Raw genomic sequence first — 18,941 nt, forward strand, 5'->3', positions numbered from 1 at the left:
ACCATTGTTTTCTCCCGTCCCCGCTCCCGCTCCCGCCCCCGCCCCCACATATAACGTCACAATCTAGCAACTGGGGTGCCCAGCCCCAGTGAACACCTAAGGCTCCGCCCCCCACCGTAACAAGAGCAACCAGACCGGAAAAAAAAAAAAAAAAGGAGAGACAGGGGAAAAACATGTTTTCAACAGAGCAGATCAGTCCCCCAGGACTCCTCCTTTTGAGCGACCAAGAAATAGCCAATCTATCAGATGCACAGTTCAAAACACTGGTGATCAGAAAGCTCACGGAATTGGTTGATTTTGGGCACAATTTAGATGAAATGATGCAGATTACCATAAAACAGATGCAGGAAGATACTCGGAGGAGAGCCAATAGTGAAAGGAAGGAATCTGAGTCTCAAAACAATACAGTGGACCAGAAGGAAGATAGAATCAACCAAGCAGGAAAGCATGATGAAATAAGAATTCAAAAAATCAAGGAAAAGCTTAAGAGCATCCAAGACACCTTTAAACGTTCCAATATCCGAATTATAGGGGTACCAGAAGGGGAAGGGGAAAAGCAACAGATTGAGCATGTATTTGAACAAATAATAAAGGAGAACTTCCCCAATCTGGCAAAGGGAACAGTCTTCCAAGAAATCCAAGAAGCTCAGAGAGCCCCCAAAGAAGTTGGAACCAAGAAGAAACACACCAAGGTACATCATAATTACATTAGCCAAGGTAAAAACGAAGGAGAGAATCCTAGAAGCAGCAAGAGATAAGGGGACAGTCACCTACAAAGGAGTTCCCATCAGACTGTCAGCTGATTTCTCAAAAGAGACCTTACAGGCAAGAAGGGGCTGGAAAGAAATATTCCAAGTCATGAAAGACAAGGACCTACATCCCAGATTGCTCTATCCAGCAAAGCTCTCATTTAGAATGGAAGGGCAGATAAAGTGCTTCTCAGATAAGGTCAAGTTAAAGGAGTTCATCATCACCAAGCCCTTATTTTATGAAATGCTAAAGGGACTTATCTAAGAAAAGAAGATAAAGAAAAGACATGTATAGTAAAAGGACAGCAAACTCACAAATATTAACAACCACACCTAAAGCAAAACCAAAAGAAACTAAGTAAACAATTAGAACAGGAACAGAACCACAGAAATGGAGGGCACATGAGGGTTAGCAGCAGGGGGGTGGGAGGAGGAAAGAGGGGGAAAAGGTATAGAGAATAAGTAGCATAGAATGTAGGTTGAAAATAGATAGGGGGAGGGCAAGAATAATACGGGAAATGTAGAAGCTAAAGAATTCATAAGTATGACACATGGACATGAACTAAAGGGGGAAAATGTGGGTGGGAGGGGGGTACAGGGTGGAGGGGAGAGAAGGGGGGAAATGGGACAACTGTAATAGCATAATCAATAAAATATATTAAAAAATTTTTTTAAAACTTTAAAATATGAGCCCTGGCTGGCGTAGCTCAGTGGATTGAGCGCGGGCTGGGAACCAAAGTGTCCCAGGTTCGATTCCCAGCCAGGGTACATTCCTGGGTTGCAGGCCAGAACCCCCAGCAACCGCACATTGATGTCTCTCTCTCTCTCTCTCTCTCTCTCTCACATCTCCCTCCCTTCCCTCTCTAAAAATAAATAAATAAAATCTTTAAAAAAAAAAAACTTTAAAATATGTAACCAAAAATGTCACAGGAAGCTACAAAAATTATTTAAACAAATATATGTTTACAGTACAACAAAATGGGTGCCTGAAACTAGAGTTAAAATTTTTACCCGTAATAGATATAATATTTTTTTCTTAGAATTTAGAAGAGTTGTTGAGGGATAAGTAGCATAGTTTTACCTCAATTCAAGACTTATCTGTTGAAACACTATCCAGCCTTCAAAGCACAGCTCAACTTTCAACTCTTCTATGAAATTGTCCTAACTTCTGGGGCCAGAAAAGAAGTCACTGTTCCCAGCCAGAGGACATATAGGATGCTGGGAAACCACTCCATCTGAAGTTACTGATAAACATGGCTTCAAGTATTAACTTTTCTACACAATAGATTTGTAACCTTATGTCATTTAATTTTTCTGAATTTTAGTTCCCTCATCTGTAAAGTGTGCATACTGATCCCTCCTTTGGGGTCTTGAAGGTGAAATGAAATAAAGTACATAAACTACCAGGGTTTGTTATGTAGCTATGTACTTAACATGTAAATGCCGCCTGCTATTTAACTTTTCCCCTCAATTCCTTGTGCTTTTACAAGTACTAAAATTAAATGAACTTATGATAAAAAGAAAATGTTTAACTCTTGCAAATGAGTTTCTTCTTAGAGAACACTTTCTAATTGTAATTTTAATGTTACGGCCTTAGTTCAACAAATCAAAACCACCAAAAGGAGAAAGAGGGCAACTTGGTATCACATGTAACAATTTTTATTTTAGATTTTATTTTATTATTTATTTTTAGACAGAGGGGAAGGGGGAAAGAAAGAGAGGAAGAGAAACATCAATGTGTGGTTGCCTCTCGAGCACCCCCTACTGAGGACCTGGCCTGCAACCCAGGCATGTGCCCTGACTGGGAGTCCAACTAGCGATCCTTTGGTTCATAGGCCGGTGCTCAACCCACTGAGCTACACCAGCCAGGGCCCAATGCTTTCCAATTTAACCACCCAAATCGTACTCCTTATACTTACTTAACTTTGTGTAATAATGGTAGTAAGTATGGGAAGAAGTGCAGGTTTCAGGCCACTGAAGATCACAACATAAGATGTAAACTGTAATCTTAACCAAGCTTATATTGTAACCAACCTAAAGGAGAGGGCTGTCCCCGTATAACTCCATTCTTGGTTCTCTCCTCCAAGTCCATAACTTCCTTGTATATTAATTCTGAAAAAGAGGTGAACAAAAACAAGCTTTTCGAAGTCTGAGTACCAATCTCACAAATATTTAGTTTTTCAGTGAACATTTTTAAACACACGTGAAGTACTTCAAATTGTATCCTCCAATGGTAGAGGGTCCATAAGTGCCAGCCTAAGATCCAAAGATGTTAAAAACAATTCCTTGATCCTCAACCATGAATTATGCTGAAAGAAACAAAATCTCTGACTTAACTAGTGTTCCTGAAGTTGGATTAAGGATACAACTTGATCTTTTTAACTACAGCAGCACTTTGCACTGTACCATGTCATACCATGTTATCATTCTGCTTTATAAATGCTTGTTTAATTCTGTCTCAGTAAGGGCTCAAATCACATTTGTCTTATTAACTTCTATTTCCTGATAGGACCTGGTACATTGAAGGTGCTTATCCACATAACTGTAGGAACTAGTACATTGTAGGTGCTTACCCTGATACCTGTTAAAACACTTAAATGAAAAAGTCTGTGGAAGCCACTTTAACAGAATGGTATGTAAATACATTGTTATTAAAGGAAAAATATTAGATGGCTACACTTGAAATCCTTCTGAGTTGAAGCATGACATGCAGTCACTGTCAAGATTTCTCCATGGAAATCTTGTTCTTTTACTAGGCTGCGGACAGCAAGTGGACTGCAGTGAGTCTCTCTACAATCACACCAGATGCTGCCCTGTTGGAGTATATCTTGCCCTGTATTCTTCTATGTGATCCTGATGTCAAGTGTGATGAGCCTTGTGACTCTGAATGTCTACTTAAGAAGAAACTTCTGGTTGATGCTACAAAGCCATTATTCATCATCTTTTTGGGGTCATGGAATAATTTAAGAATTGCATAAAAACAATGAACCAACCCTCTTCTGAGAAAAATATTGCATAGAATTTTATGGAGTTTGTAATTCTTTAAACTTCTGATAAAGAATCTGTGATTATTTAGGGTATAACAATGTTTATGCTGGTAATATGGTAAAGCAAGTAGATATGCTGGAATGAACAAGTGCTAGAGACACCTAAACTTACTTGCTATAGTAACCTTCAGGGACTTGGAAGAATAAAAATAGGAAGTCTTGACAGATGAAAGAATGGTAGATGCTTTTCTTCAAAGAAACAAAAAGGAATGATTAAGTGTTCCAGATAGGAGGATTTTTTTAAAAGACTTTATTTATTTACTTTTAGAGAGGGGAAGGGAGGGAGAGAAACACAATGTGTAGCTGCCCCCATGAACGCCCTACCAGGGACTGGCCTGCATCCCAGGCTTGTGCCCCAGACTGGGAATCAAACCAGTGATCATTTGGTTCTCAGGCCAGTGCTCGATCCACTGAGCCACACCAAAGAGGGCAAGATGTTTTGTAAAATGAGAAAACAGCACCCCTTTATGAAAAGGGATTAAGGCAAAAGCTCCAAAGCTAATTAGCAGTACTAACTAGGCAAAGTAATCTGTAGTTAATGGCTTTGACAATGAATTTTTCCTTGTGTTGTGATAGTAAAACTTTTAAGCACATCTTAAAAAAGGCAGTTTGTAGGCAATTACTGCAACGTACTTGGGGCTAGGGAAAAAAGATACAGAATAAAAGTAAACATGTTTAGAGTACTCAGAAATCCCAGGTATATCCTTATACAACAAAAACACTATGTTTTACTGATTTTAAGATCCACTTTCCTCCACAGTTTAGTATCTCCGAAATTGGGATGTATTTTATAATAATGGTGCAGTGCAGCTGGCAGTGTTTTCTCTTAGTGGTATATTATGGTGTGTTTTACAATTGGTGGCCTATTAAGATTCTATGAGATACCATAAATGTCTACTATAAATGTAATGACATATAAAAGTATCAGGTTAGATATTTTAAATATACATGCTAGTCCACAGTTGTATCCTTGTATATTACTTACTACATAACAAATAAACTCAGTTCCATTCAATTTATCATTCTGGTGGGTCTAAAGAGCCTACTTATGTCTCCTGAAGTCAACTCAAAGAAAACTAATCCCTGATTATTCCTCAGGAAGAATCAAATTCATTCCTCCCAAATAAATTTATAGATGGATTTCCTGTCAGTTTTATACCTCTCCAGTCCCTTTGCTTTCCCAGTATTTAGGTACTCAGTTCTTATTAACAAGTCTTCTGTAACCAGTTTTAAGTTCAGGTAAAACGGGGTCAAGTGACTTGCCCAAAGTCACGTAGCTACATAAGTGGTCCAAACAGTAAATTACAACACAAATGCGGTTAACAGGGTCTAAAAATTGCCTGGCCTAAATGTACGAGGGAATCTTTCAAAGAAAGAAATATTTTAACACTTTTATGACTACCAAAGCATTATTAATGTCCAACCACATTCATAAAATAAAACTACTATATTTGCACAGATTACTCGCTCACTCTGTTGGTGAGGGTAAGGATAAAATAGACATTCCTGTACAGTGCTGATGGAAATGTAAACTGCTACAATTTCTTGGGGAGTAATCTGGAAATTATTGAAAAATATCCTTTGGCCAAACAAATCTTACAGGATTCTTTTATAGGCATGTTCTCACATGTGCACAAGAACACTGTAGTTGTTTGTAATAACAACAGACTGGACACAGCTTAAATAAAATAGTCTTCAAGTGGTAGCTGGATATAAAAATTGTGACACAGCTGTAGCTGTAAAAGAGTATGCCACTTGCAAATGAGTCAGGAATGTGGTGCCCAAGAAGATAACCCTCTGTAATATGTGACTACATCGACAAAGCAAGTGTGTACAGCATTCAACCATTTGTGATTAAAACAGGGTGGGAGAAGAGAAGGGGGAGATACCAAACACACATGCCTATGTATAAGCAGACTATGGAAACATAAAATTCCAGAAAAAAGTAATGTTTCTGTATCTGGGGTGGGGAAAATAAGAGATTAGGATTAAAGTGGGGGGAAGGAGACCTACTTTCTATTTTTGAAAAATAAATTACCAATCATATTACCAAATAGGAGTTATAAATATATAAAATATCTTTAGTTTCCCCAACATGATGAATAAATCAACATAAAAAGCCAGAAGCTCGCTCAGCTTCATCTCTAAGAACCTGGTGACTGTTACCTTTCCATTCTTCTATCGTGTGTTCCCTTTCATCTAACTGCTTGTCAGGTATCTTTGGTGGTGGCTGAAAAACAAAAGGCAACAATAATTGAGTCAGTTTACTGGGAATATGTAACTTCTTCACAATTATCTGAAGTATCAGCCAGACAGAAAGGGTTTGTGAAAACACACTATTAGACCAAAACTGATTAATCATCTTTGTATGTAGAGGGACTAGTTAGGCAAGACTCCTTTGTGACAGGAAGAGGATATTTAACCATCTTTTTCTTTTTTTCAACTTTTAAAATGTTCACATTTTATTTATTAGCATAGAACTGGGCTATGCTTTGGACACAATAATTTGTTTTATAATTAAGGATGTTCTCCTAACGCATTCAGTGTTCTAACTCACCAGACTGTGTGTCACAGCTCATCAGATCACATGCCATGGCAAGAAGGTAAGAAACTGTGAGATGTAACTTTATTTTGTGTAGAAGGTACATGGATATGTTACTAACTTAAGGTTTTTTTAATGCAAAAACAAAAGAACATCATCATCATTTATCTGTATTTTTATTTCAATTATAATGTTTCTTCTAAACCTAACTTTAATTCTAACTATAAGAGGCAGTATATTCTTCAAACATTAAAAAAAGAACTTAAAGAGCCCTGGCTGGGTAGCTCAGCTGGTTAGAGCATTGCCCCCAATAGGCCAAGGTTGCATGTTCAATCCCCAGTCAGGGCACATGCAAGAATCAACCAAAGAATGCATAAATAAGTGAAACAACAAACTGATGTCTCTCTCTCAAACCAATTAAAAAAAAGAACTTACAGCTTCTGCTTCAGAAGGATCATACCAGACATTGATGTATGGGTGCTGAAGAGCTTCATCTACAGAGATCCTTTTAGATGCATCAATGACCAGCATTTTGGATAACAAATCCCTTGCCTGACTGGCTGCAAAAAAATAATGATGTTAATGTACATGTATCCCATGAAGGTTTTTAAATTAGCAATACATTTCAGAAACTTGAAATTATCACTCATTAAAAAGTACATGTTTTTTTAAAAAGTAGATTTTACTGTAAAATCAGGTCATACATATGAAAAAATATAGTTACAGGAAAAAAATAACTAAAACCTTATGTTATTCCACCATCCAGAAATAACCTTGTTCCATAATAACATGAAAACACACGCACACAATAAGATTAAATATATATATTTATAAAAAGTACCTTTAAGTTTGTTGTGTTCTGAGTCAGCAGGGAAAAGTACATCGGGGAAGAGTTTCTCAAAGCTATATCCAGCATATTTAGGTCTGTTTTCAACATAAGTCCTTACTGTTGGTTGTAGTTTCTTCATGAATTCAGGACATGGTGTTCCAAGCTGTTCAATAACTTTATTCCACTGATCAATATCTAGTATCAAGTAGCTAAGAAAAATACTCTGTATCTAATGTTCAACACATTAGTCATAGTTATTAAAATAACAAAAAAATAACAATTATAAAATCCTAATAAAGAATGTGGCAGTTATAAATCTTATATCTTATAGCTACCTTGCAAAAGGTGGACAGAAAGATCAATAAACAAGTGTTGTTAACCTTATTTAGAGAAAGTGTATATGTGTGTGTATTGTCTAAATTGATTTTACCATAAAAATGAAAGCTTAAAGTAACAAATTCTAAATATGACAAGTGACTCAAAGAATAATGATAATTACTACCCATAGGGACTCTAAATGTAAAGTGTACACAACTCTAGAATATAAAATTTGCCTTTTCTTCTTGCTTATCAGAAAATGTGAATATAGACTAAGAAATGCTTATTTATAACCTGTCCTTAAAATATTCTATGCTAACAGAAAATAAAAATGATGGCTTTGATAAAAGTGGCCTTTTCTTTTGCCATTCTTTGTTTAGTTTATGTTAATGAAAATTTCTTTAAAGCCCTGAAACTTATGAAAATGAATCAGTACTTTGGTAAGTTGTAAGGTTAGAATTCCCTAGTCTCCTTCCTCCCACGTCTTCATACTGAAAGTCCTCCCTGCAGACTAAACTAATTGTCGACTAGTGCATACGGCTTTTCCCATTCCTCCTAAGTATTACTAGTTGATCAATGCATAATAGATTGCTCACTGGTAATAGAAATATTAGAAGGAATCAGATGAACAAAAAGCATGAATCCAAATCTACTGTATTTTGCCGTGTGTAATGTGCACCCACGTTTTTGTGCACATTATACATGGGATTATTATACTCATGGCATGTAATCATTATACCCATGTATAATGCACATCCTATTTTTCCCTAAAAAATGTGGGGAAAAGTGAGCATTATACATGGCAAATTATGGTACTTAACACCATAAAAAAACTATTACTGATGAGATTCTCAAATGAAAAATCAGTATGTTATGTTGAGAAATGAGACAACAACCCAAAGACATAAAATACATAGGACATTTAACAAAAAAGAAGGTGGGGACTAAGGATAAAACAAAAGGATGACCAGAACCAACAGACAATTCCAAAATTCATATTAAAGTCCTAAGTACTTCTAGATTTACTCAAGTGTATAATTATCAGAAGTTTTTAATGCAAGCCATGATTTTTGATTTCGGTTAAATAAATCAACTCAGAGACAGCAAGTAATTGTGGATAATTAATTTGAGTTCTCAGAAATAACGTATGACACAATCAGTAAGTGAGGGAAAGTCTATGTCAAATAGCAGGTGGTATTTTGAAAGAGTAGTTTAACAATATTATTAGGGAGAGACAAAAATACATTATACTTGACCTAGCTGAAGTGCTGTCACACATTTTGACCTCCAGAGACTATATTTTAGGCCAAAGATAAGGATACGATCTGTACCTGGGAACAAAACACCACCTTTGATCATTTCTCCCATGATGCACCCAACTGACCAAATGTCAACTGAAAACAAAAGGCAATGACATTAACATAAAGATTTTGGTTAAAATAAAAAAAATATAAACATTAAAAAAAACACACACACACCATGTATACTGTAAAATTATAGAAAGCAGTATAAAATAAAAATGAGTGACAGTGAATGTGCTCTAACTACCAGCAGAGACTGTATTTCCTACTGCCAGATGCAGCCTACAAACATTTCAGCTTATCTCAACAATTTTTGAACTATAATAGTCACAAACTTTGTTTTAAAAAACCCACATGTATGAATATACCATATTCCTTTTCATTAAAGAACATAAAGAAGTTCATCACCTAACTAATTAAACTGCTGCAGCAGCACAAGGATACAGTCCCTTCCTGGAAAGAGGATTTTGTGGCAAACCATTTCTCCCATAATGCACCCCACAGACCATAAGTCCACTATATGTTTGCAGCACAAAAGAAGGAAAAGCAAAGCAAAAGGTCATTAAAATCAAAGAAGCATAATATGACTGCATTATATAAAAACTACAAAACATCACAAAAAGAAAAAAGTGATTTTAATTTTAGCTAATGGAATACTTTAAAACACAAAGTATATTTCAAAAGGCTTTGATTTACAAAAGCAAATGTGAAGTGTGGCCTTTTAACTATATATCTAATTTTAAAGTGAGAGTTATGCACAGAAAGCACATGATTAAAAATGCTATGCATTTATCACTGAAAATTTGTTTAGAAAAATATAAATAGAACGAAACACAAACTTTGTAAATATGGTTGAAAAAGTACATGAGTTAGCAAAACCTGAAAAAGAAAATCTTGGCACTATTTTGAGACTCAACTGTGCATTATGCTCTCTCTTTAAGCCAAATAAAAGAAAAAGCATGAGAAGAAATAATCTAGTATGTTAAATATTTAACAGAAAACACGTACTTCTATGGATAATTACATTAAAAAGTTAATCTAACGCTGTTTAGAAATTTTCAAACTGGATTTCATCAATTTATTTGAGTAGTAATATGTTTATTCTGAACTGAAAGTCATTTATTTGTTTTTCTTTGGCAGTGTCATGCTACATTTACCCTACTATCCAGGAACAAGTGCAGACAGAATGAACAAATGATAAATTAAGAAAACTTAAAAAAAGTATATATCATTTTTCCATCTAAAGTTTTTAAAGCCATAAAACTAAACTGCTTTTGATTTAAGATGTTAGTTTTAGCTGAAGACTGAATGAAAGTTCCCATTTTAATGGGAACTAATCACTGTTGAAAAGAATCTGCTAGACACAGAAATGGGCAATTGGAGGATTTCCACCTATTTCATTAAAACTAACAATACACTCTGACATTTTATATCTTTATGTTTGAAAATAAGAAAAAAGAGACTAGGTAATTGCAGTTTAATAGAAGAGGGGAAGAATGAGCAATTTAAAAAGAAAGCCTTAGAAACTTGCATTTGTTTCTGAAGTCTGAAGGTCCAAATTCTTTCAGGGCAAAAGAGGAAAATGGCAAAAACTGATGTTAGAGAGGGAGAGAGAGAGAGAGAGAGAGAGAGAGAGGGAAGGAGATACACCCTTTACTCATGCTGGAGAACTTAGGAAATTGAAGTGTTCTTTCTAATACATTCATAAAAGGAGACTGCCAGTTCATCACAGAATCTTAGGCGCTAAATTGGAAATAAATTTTGAAAATCCTTTGTAACTAAAGTTTCTCTAAAATTTCATATTAATTTACATGCAAATGGTTTTATACTTATAGTATGATTCAACTTTCAAAAATAAAATTTTAGAGGAAAGTTAATATTTGTAAATCAGTTTAAAAAAATTTTTTTCAAGCCCTGGCTGGCATAGCTCAATGGATTGAGCGTGGGCTGGGAACTAAAGTGTCCCAGGTTCGATTCCCAGCCAGGGTACATTCCTGGGTTGCAGGCCATAACCCCCAGCAACCGCACATTGATGTTTCTCTCTCTCTCTCTCTCTCTCTCTCCCCCCACCCCCGTCCCTCCCTAAAAATGGATGAATAAAATCTTTAAAAAAAAAAAAAAATTTTTTTTCCAGGGTTTTCATTTTTGGTCAAAATCTATTGCAGGAAACTTTCCCTACAGATTTCATAGAGGATGGCAAATTTTAGTTAAATATACAGGACACAATTTATGTAAAGCACTTTAAAAAACATATTAACATATTTTAAACAAATTTTGAAAGCTACAAGCATGGGAGAAGTTACTGTCTGGGTCAGTGGAGACTTTCTCAGAACACACATAAGCCTGGTTCACACATAAAACTAGCTTAGATTATTAGGCAGTTTAAATATATTCCATTATATTATACTTTCCAAAAAGCTCTGCCATAGCATGCAATAAAAGACAAAATGGGAGTAGGAGTGTCTCTAAAAGAAGGAAGTTCATATGTTTAACCTCAATGGCTAATGTAGTAATCATAATTAAGTACTACATTTGACTCAGTTTTCTGAAATAGAAAAGGAAATACAGGGATCTACATAATTCTTATCTAAGACAGGAAAGCATGTCAATTCTTTATGTGACATTTTTTTCTTGGGACTAATTTATGGTAACTTATGGTAGGAAGCTATCTCCCCAAATTACATTTACCGGACACTGAGTGACACATTAGACAGGATCTGAGACATTCAATGGTTTTACAGCTAATACAAAAGCAATCTTCATATTGGTCACCTGTATCAATTCTCAAACAAAAAAACCCCAAAACAAACAAAAACCACAAAAAACCCACCCCCAACAAAACCCCTATGAGTCTAATACTAAATCCAACTAACTAGAGTCTACAGGCTGTAAGACAATTTTAGCTACACAGTAAGAAAACAAAAGATGTTTATTTAAGGACAAAAGACTAGTAAATGTTTAAGTATCTGTTTTTAATTAGCTCACAAAAGGAAACTGAGCTAAAATCCTTAGTTCAATGCTATCTTTTATACAAATGAATCATGAAGACTAAAAAGCTTCTTCTCTCAAAGTGAACTGCTGCTCCAGATTCCTTGCTAGAAAAAATGTCTAGGTCCTATTCTAGGGAGTATATTGGATGAAGTTACCACATTTAAAAAGTTATAATTTAAGTCAATAAAGTCCTGTGCAGACTTACTCATCTCCTGAGAGTCAACAAAATTTCTTCTTAAATATATGCATGTTTTTTAAATTCATGAACTACATGCTTGATAATCTTCTTCAACCTTGATTCTAATGCTGACATATGTAATTAAATATACCCACATATAATAATGACAATTCTTTAAGGCTGGGCACAGGGCTTTGATGAAACACTGTTTCCTAAAAAAGGTCACCTTAATTACCCATCAGCTTTGCTGAATGGCTTTATCCTAGCTCTTAAAATTTATACTAAGCGCTATTACTATTAACTTTAGTTTCAGGGGCTTGGAAATAGGTGCAAATGTTATTAACATCAAACTAGGATTACTACAAAAGATAAACTGTCAGTCCACTATATACCTCCTTAAGCCCATGTTAGAAAAATTCATTTTCAAGTTAGAAGAAAGCAAATTTTAGGGGCAATGGCAACAAATTCTTTATCCAATGGTAGTACTGATAGTATTTAAATAAACATGAGCCCTAAGTTTTTCTAAGCATTTATGAAAAAATTTATAGTTACTTTCAAACTCTTAATAAAACATTTCAAAGTGACATATATTTAACTATGCACTTCAGCCTAAGTATTTACACAAGAAATTCAATAAAAACAGAAGAGTATTTCAAGTAAATAGTGTTTGCTGACCGTTTTCTTTGTAGCCCATCCCTAGGATGACTTCGGGTGCTCTGTAGTAGCGAGTCACTACATAAGGTGTCATCATAAAACTAGTTCCTGCAGTCCTGGCAAGTCCAAAGTCAAGAATCTTCAAAGTGCAGTCTGATTTTACTACTATATTACTTGGCTTTAAGTCCTTAAAAAAATAAAAATAAAAAATGACTGCTATGATACGTGCAAATATTTTGCAGTTCACAAGTAATAAGATCACTGATAGAACAATTCATGCTAATTTATTTCTCTCGCCATAACGGATATCCACTGTACAGATTCATCATAATAGGCAAATCTGAGGAATTAGCTTGATGACATTTTACTTTATGAATACGCACAGTTATTAGAGAAGTTAGTAAAGTTAGTAATATTTTATTTGCTAAAAGTATGATTAGCTAGTAATTTTCAATCAATTATAGTAAAGGTGATTTGGAAAGGCATCTAAAAGCTCACATAAGAACTAATATGGTAAAAGAAAGAGTCGTAAGTTAACCTTTATATTCACTTGTATACTAAATTACCATCATTTAAAAAGCCAATTTTAAAGATACAATGAATTTTATATAGTATCATAAATCAACAATGGGCCATTCTATATTAATCCAGGCAAGTGTCATTTGACCTTTCAAATTGACAGATGTTCATTTCTAAAGGACTGAAATAGTCATTAGTAGTCTTTCCATCACTAACTTCCCATCCCAAGTCATACAAATTTGTTCATAAAAGTTTTGTCTGCTCATAGAAATAGAACAGCATTGTCTTAGTGCCACTAATCTATAAAACTACTTGTTGTTAATGCTACTAAATAATGCTTTTGTGAAGAATTTTCCAATTGACCTCAACCTTAGGAATTCTGTTCTATGATCATTAAAAGGGAGTCAGCGAGCATAAATTCATAGTTTCAAGTTCAACACATTTTGCCTGCTAGCTCCCATGAAACCTATTACGAACCAAGAGACCAAAGAAAGCAAGTGTATATCCACAAACACAAACACATTCCATTACTGGAACTGACAGCCTCAAAGGCAAGGATTACTTTTGTAATGTCTACACCCACAAAAATACTATATGTTGTCTTTAGAACATTTTCATAGGCAATTATGGGTGATTTTAGAAGATATAGAACCCAAGGGTTTTATCACATTAAAAATAGAAATCAACAGGCTTAGTGAAACAGAAGATGAAAATTTTCATTATTGCTATTCTGTAAATATGTTTCCACTATTTCCAAAATACAGTATTTCAGCAAAGTAACAACACATGTTCAAGTATAAAAATTATAAGCTTTGATATGTCAATGTCTACTGTGATGGTTAAAGGTTAATGGTTTTTATACTAATGCATTTTCATCTAGAAATGAGAATCCAACATTAAACACATCATTTTGGAAAATTAAGAGCAAAACACACTTTAAAAAGGATATTTTTAAAGAAAAAACTGTGCAAAAATGCCTCAAAGAATATTACCTGAAATCTATCCTTATATATCCATGTGTACCTTTCTACAGATGTTAGAACCACTGCTAACTATATAAGAATAACTGGATTTGTATGAATTTGTGGCATAGGCAGTAGAACTAACCTAACAATACTCCATCTTCTCTTCCACAGAATTTCTAGCCTCCTCACAATTAAGTAGGTAAGTAGGCAAGCCTACAATGGGATGTGAAGAGGAGCACAGAAACAGAAGGGCATCCTTTTGTCCCTTCTGCTTTGGTGGTGAGCAACATCCCAGACAGTGAAGCCTCTGTTAGTCAGTGTTCTGAACATCTGTGTAAAGCAGAGTCCTTACCCATCATGATCTGCTCTAGACATGCAATGTAAGAAGTAAACCTCGGCTGTTAAGCCACTGAGAAGTCAGGGTTTGTTACCTAGGTTTAGTCTAGTTGTGAAATTGTGACTTACAGTAAATATATATTTGGTCTTTGTCCCAATTACTAACACAGAGCTCCTAAAAACCCTTAGAATTTCTTAAGTGATAAGAGCAATAAAGGTGAAAGGAGTGTTTTTTGTTATATATATAAAGACTCCTTTTCACTATTCGAGTTTATGGTAATGAGGTGACCTTTGGAAAGCCCAAAAGGATGGTTGCTTGTTGCCATGGAAATAAATCTACATTGCGACTAGAGGTTGGGACTTTCAGCCCCACTCCCACACCTGGCTAGAGATTAAGTTCAATAACCAATGTCCAATGATTTAATCAACATGCATATAGAGGCAATGAAGCCTCCATAAAACCCCAAAAGGAGAGGATTCAGTGAGATTCTGGGTTGGTGAACATATGAAGATATGGGGAATGACACACCCAGTGAGGGCATGGAAGCTCCACACCCCTTCTCACATACCTTCCCTAAGCAACTCTCTATTTGACTTTTCCTGAGTACTGTCCTTTGTAACAAACTGGTCGTTTAGTAAGTAAAATGATTTCCTGAGTTCTGTGAGCCCCTCCAACACATTAATTAAACCTGAGAAGGGTGTCCTGGGGAACCTCCGAATTAGAGCCAGCAGGTGGGAAGCATACTAACAACCTGGGCTTGTGATTGGCATCTGAAGTGGGGGCAGTCTTGTGGGACTAAGTCCTTGAATCTGTGGAGTTCTGATGCTATCTCCAGGCAGATAATGTCAGAACAGAGTTAAATTGTAAGATACCCAGCTGATGTCCAGAGAACCTGAGAACTGTTGGTGTGGGAAAAACTACCACATATCTGATGTCTGAAATAGTGCCATAGTACAGTAAACACATAGCACTGTTTTCCCTTTTCTTTTTCTTTAATATCTTATTTATTTTTAGAGAGGGAAGAGAAGGAGAAAGAGAGAGAGAGAGAAACATCAATGTGCAGTTGCTGGGGACTGTGGCCTGCAACCCAGGCATGTGCCCTGACTGGGAATCGAACCTGCGATGCTCTAATTCGCAGCCTGCACTCAATCCACTGAGCTACGCCAGCCAGGGCTGTTCTTCCTTTTCACTAGTCTATTCTGATAACACTGAAATTGGTGCCAGGAGTGGGGTGTTACTACTATGTAAACACAGGACCACAGCTTAGCAGTTGAGCAGCAGACATCTGGAAAACTAACATCAAACATTGGAAAAGTGACCCAGGTAATACCGTAGCAATGCATTTCAAGACACTGCTACCTGCGATAACTTAGAAGTCACAGCCCAGCACAATGCATGTGAAACTCTAGAACAGGAGTTGGCAAATTATGCCTGTGAAGAAAGTTTTACTGGAACACAGCCATACTCACTTGGCTGCCCAATGTCTATGGGTATTTTTGTATTACAACAGTAAAACTAAGTAGCTATAACAGAGACTGTATCATCTGCGGAGCCTTAAATACTATATGGCCTTGCCTTTACAGAAAAAAGTTTACTGAACCACTCTGAAGAAGTGATTGGAAAGTAAAACTTCAGTATTGTATGTTGGTAGCTACTGGATGTATCTGAAAGAATTGTTCTCTTTAAAGATACAAATGAAAGGGAACAGAGTTTAGAATTTCAGCACCTTGCAATTCTAGGAAAGCTAAAAGCTACAAACTACTACATCCTTAAAAAAGGTGAGGGCATGGAGGGTGGCAGGTGTTCAAATAACTCCGCCTCCCAATGTAGTATACCTCTTCACCTTATTGATGGGCCTAGTCACATGACTTGCTTCACTCAACAGAATGTGAGAGAATGTGATGTTACCAAGTCTGAGAAGTTTTAAATGCGCTTGCTTTACTTAGCTTGGCTCTTCCTCTTTTATATTTCACCATGAGAAAAGAATGAGCCCAAGGAAGGCACTTCTTCACCCAAGACAATGACACCTAAATGTGGAATAAACCATGAACCTGAGTGACCCCATGATCTGGAGCAGTGCACGCAGCCAACCTGCAGACCTGAGTAACCAATAAATGCTGCTTTACACCATGGATGCCTTGGATTTGTTTCTGAAGCATCATTTTCACATAATTCTAAAAACCCTTGAGAGAGAAAGACTTGTAATCTCTTCCAACTGGTAACACTGCTTCAGACTTGCTAACAGTAGGCTAAAAGCTTGAAGTTAGACATTAAATTCAGTGAGCTAACATTTATGTGCTTTGAAAAGAACTGTAAATAAAAGAAGATAAAAAAGTCTCCTAAGTTTCTGAGAAAGCTATTCCATATTGAAAAAAAAAATCTTCCACAGTTCTGTAGCTATTTTAGTCTTAAAATAGTGGTTCTCAATTCAGAAATATTTGGCCCAAGGGGATATCTGGTACTGTCTGGAGACATTTTGGGTTGTCACAACTGGGGAGTACATATGGCATCTAGTGGGTAGAGGCCAGGAATGCTGCTAAATGCTTCACAATGCACAAGACAATGCACAAGTCCCTCAAAAACATTTACTCATCCAAAATGTCAATAGTGCCCAGGTTGAGAAGTATGGCCTTAAAGTGAGACTTGACCCCCAATCTTTTACAGCCAGAAAACTGAGAAAGCTGAGCAGCCCCAAAGAGAACATATTTTCTAATACTCACTTCAGAAATATTCAAGGAGGATAGCGGAACCAGGTACCATAGAGAATAGTGCATGTATAACAAGGTATTCCTTACACAGATCCGATTCAGAGATTCAGAGCCTAATCAAGGAATATTCTTCACCCCCAGCGGAAGAGACACTCACTATGTCTCACCAAGAGAATTTCAAATTACAGCCCTGGCTGGTGTAGCTCAGTGGATCGAGTGCAGGCCTGCGGACTAAAGCATTGCCGGTTCAATTCCCAGTCACAGCACATGTCTGGGTTGCAGGCCATGTCCCTAGTATGGGGTGTGCTATAGGCAACCATAAATTGATGTTTCACCCTCTCTCTCCCCCTTCCCCTCTCTCTAAAAATAAATAAATAAAATCTTTAAAAAGAGAGAGAGAGAATTTCAAATTACAAATAACCAACAACTGATTCTTCAATTTCTCAAATGGGATTATTCATTGTGGTTACCTTGGCCTTGCTTGATCACCATTTCTAGGGAATGGGGGCAGGGGATAGGTATAAGGATGGCTGGATAATTGTCATTTTAGTTCCAATGTTTCTGGACCAAAAGGAGCAATGTTGGGATTTGCTATAGATTCCCATATATCACTTGAAGCTAACGCCTTGATAGACTAGGATTTTAGGTTATCTCACCTAAGGAGGGGGTAATTATGAAATAAAGGGGGCAAAGGAATTTTGAATAACAGGAAGGACAGACTGTGGCAGAGACTGGTACTCCTCACATTTCCCAGTTCCCTTACAACGAGGTAGGTCCTTATGACTAGTTCTGACAATGGGCCTAGAGCAGAAGTGATGTTTATCATGTCCAGGTCAAAGCACAGAAGACCTTGCACATACCACCTGGCATTCTCTTCTCCTAACAGTGACCAGCAACTACCTAGATAGTGGAGACTCAATTCAGCTCGGGGTTCTGAGTGACTCTGTGGGACCCTATCCCCCACCATTTCACTGAACATATAAAGGCTGAAAGTTTAGGTTATTTTACCAAGTAAACAATCTCAGACCAGCAGAGTCATTAGCTTAGGGTGAGGGGAATTTGAATGAATAGTACTCATTTGAATAATAGAGAGGTTAGGTACCAATTATGGCCTCATGACCAGATGCAAAAGTGAGTATAGTAGTTTATCCCATTAAACTTCTTGTAAGTTACTCAAGGAAAGGAACAAATAAAATCATGGAAGAACAGTTTGCAGAATTAAGTCTATGAAGAAAGTAGGAACAAGTAGCACGTGACAAGTGGCCTATAGTGGGTGCTGTGAAACGTACTCTGATTCTCAGTTCAGTACTGAGGCATTCATTCTTCTAGCTGCTGGCAGTGTTGCTGACAGTTTTCAGCAAATCTCTCTCTGGGACGTGCCTTTAGCCATAGAGTGCCACATTTTCCAGGTTACACTGCTGCCTAGGGCAAAAGTGCAGCTGAATTACCAGCTGAGGCTCTAGAGTGATACATCCCATTCTATTTCCCACTTTGTGCACTTTTCCTTTCTTTACTCCCTCACAGATGCTGATCCTGAGGGGACACCCCAGTATACTTCTTTCCACCCTAGAGTTTGTCTCCCAGATAAAGGTATTCTCTAAAAAAAAATTATTTATTTAATTATTTTTAGAGAGATGGGAAGGGAGGGAGAAAGAGAAGAAGAGAAAAACATCCATCAGTTGGCTCTCACACATCCCCAGTCAGGGACCTGGCCCATAACCCAGGCATGAGTCTTGACTGGGAACTGAACCAGTGACCTTTTGGTTCTCAGGCCAGTGCTCAATCCACTGAGCCACACCAGCC

The 18,941-nt window shown here is 36.6% G+C and overlaps 1 protein-coding gene across 1 annotated transcript in view; it reads right to left on the reverse strand.

Moving 5' to 3' along the window:
* MAPK8 (mitogen-activated protein kinase 8) overlaps nt 1-18,941 on the reverse strand; it is a 45,776-nt gene that overhangs the window by 8,880 nt on the left and 17,955 nt on the right. The window contains exons 5-10 of the mRNA XM_028511245.2: nt 12,631-12,796; nt 8,808-8,879; nt 7,180-7,362; nt 6,774-6,898; nt 5,963-6,026; nt 2,784-2,861 (exon numbers count right to left, since the gene is read on the reverse strand). Of these exons, the coding sequence (XP_028367046.1) occupies nt 2,784-2,861; nt 5,963-6,026; nt 6,774-6,898; nt 7,180-7,362; nt 8,808-8,879; nt 12,631-12,796 (688 nt within the window). The remainder of the gene's footprint in view (nt 1-2,783; nt 2,862-5,962; nt 6,027-6,773; nt 6,899-7,179; nt 7,363-8,807; nt 8,880-12,630; nt 12,797-18,941) is intronic.

The sequence above is a fragment of the Phyllostomus discolor genome, chromosome 5 (assembly GCF_004126475.2).
Source record: "Phyllostomus discolor isolate MPI-MPIP mPhyDis1 chromosome 5, mPhyDis1.pri.v3, whole genome shotgun sequence".
Lineage (NCBI taxonomy): Eukaryota > Metazoa > Chordata > Mammalia > Chiroptera > Phyllostomidae > Phyllostomus > Phyllostomus discolor.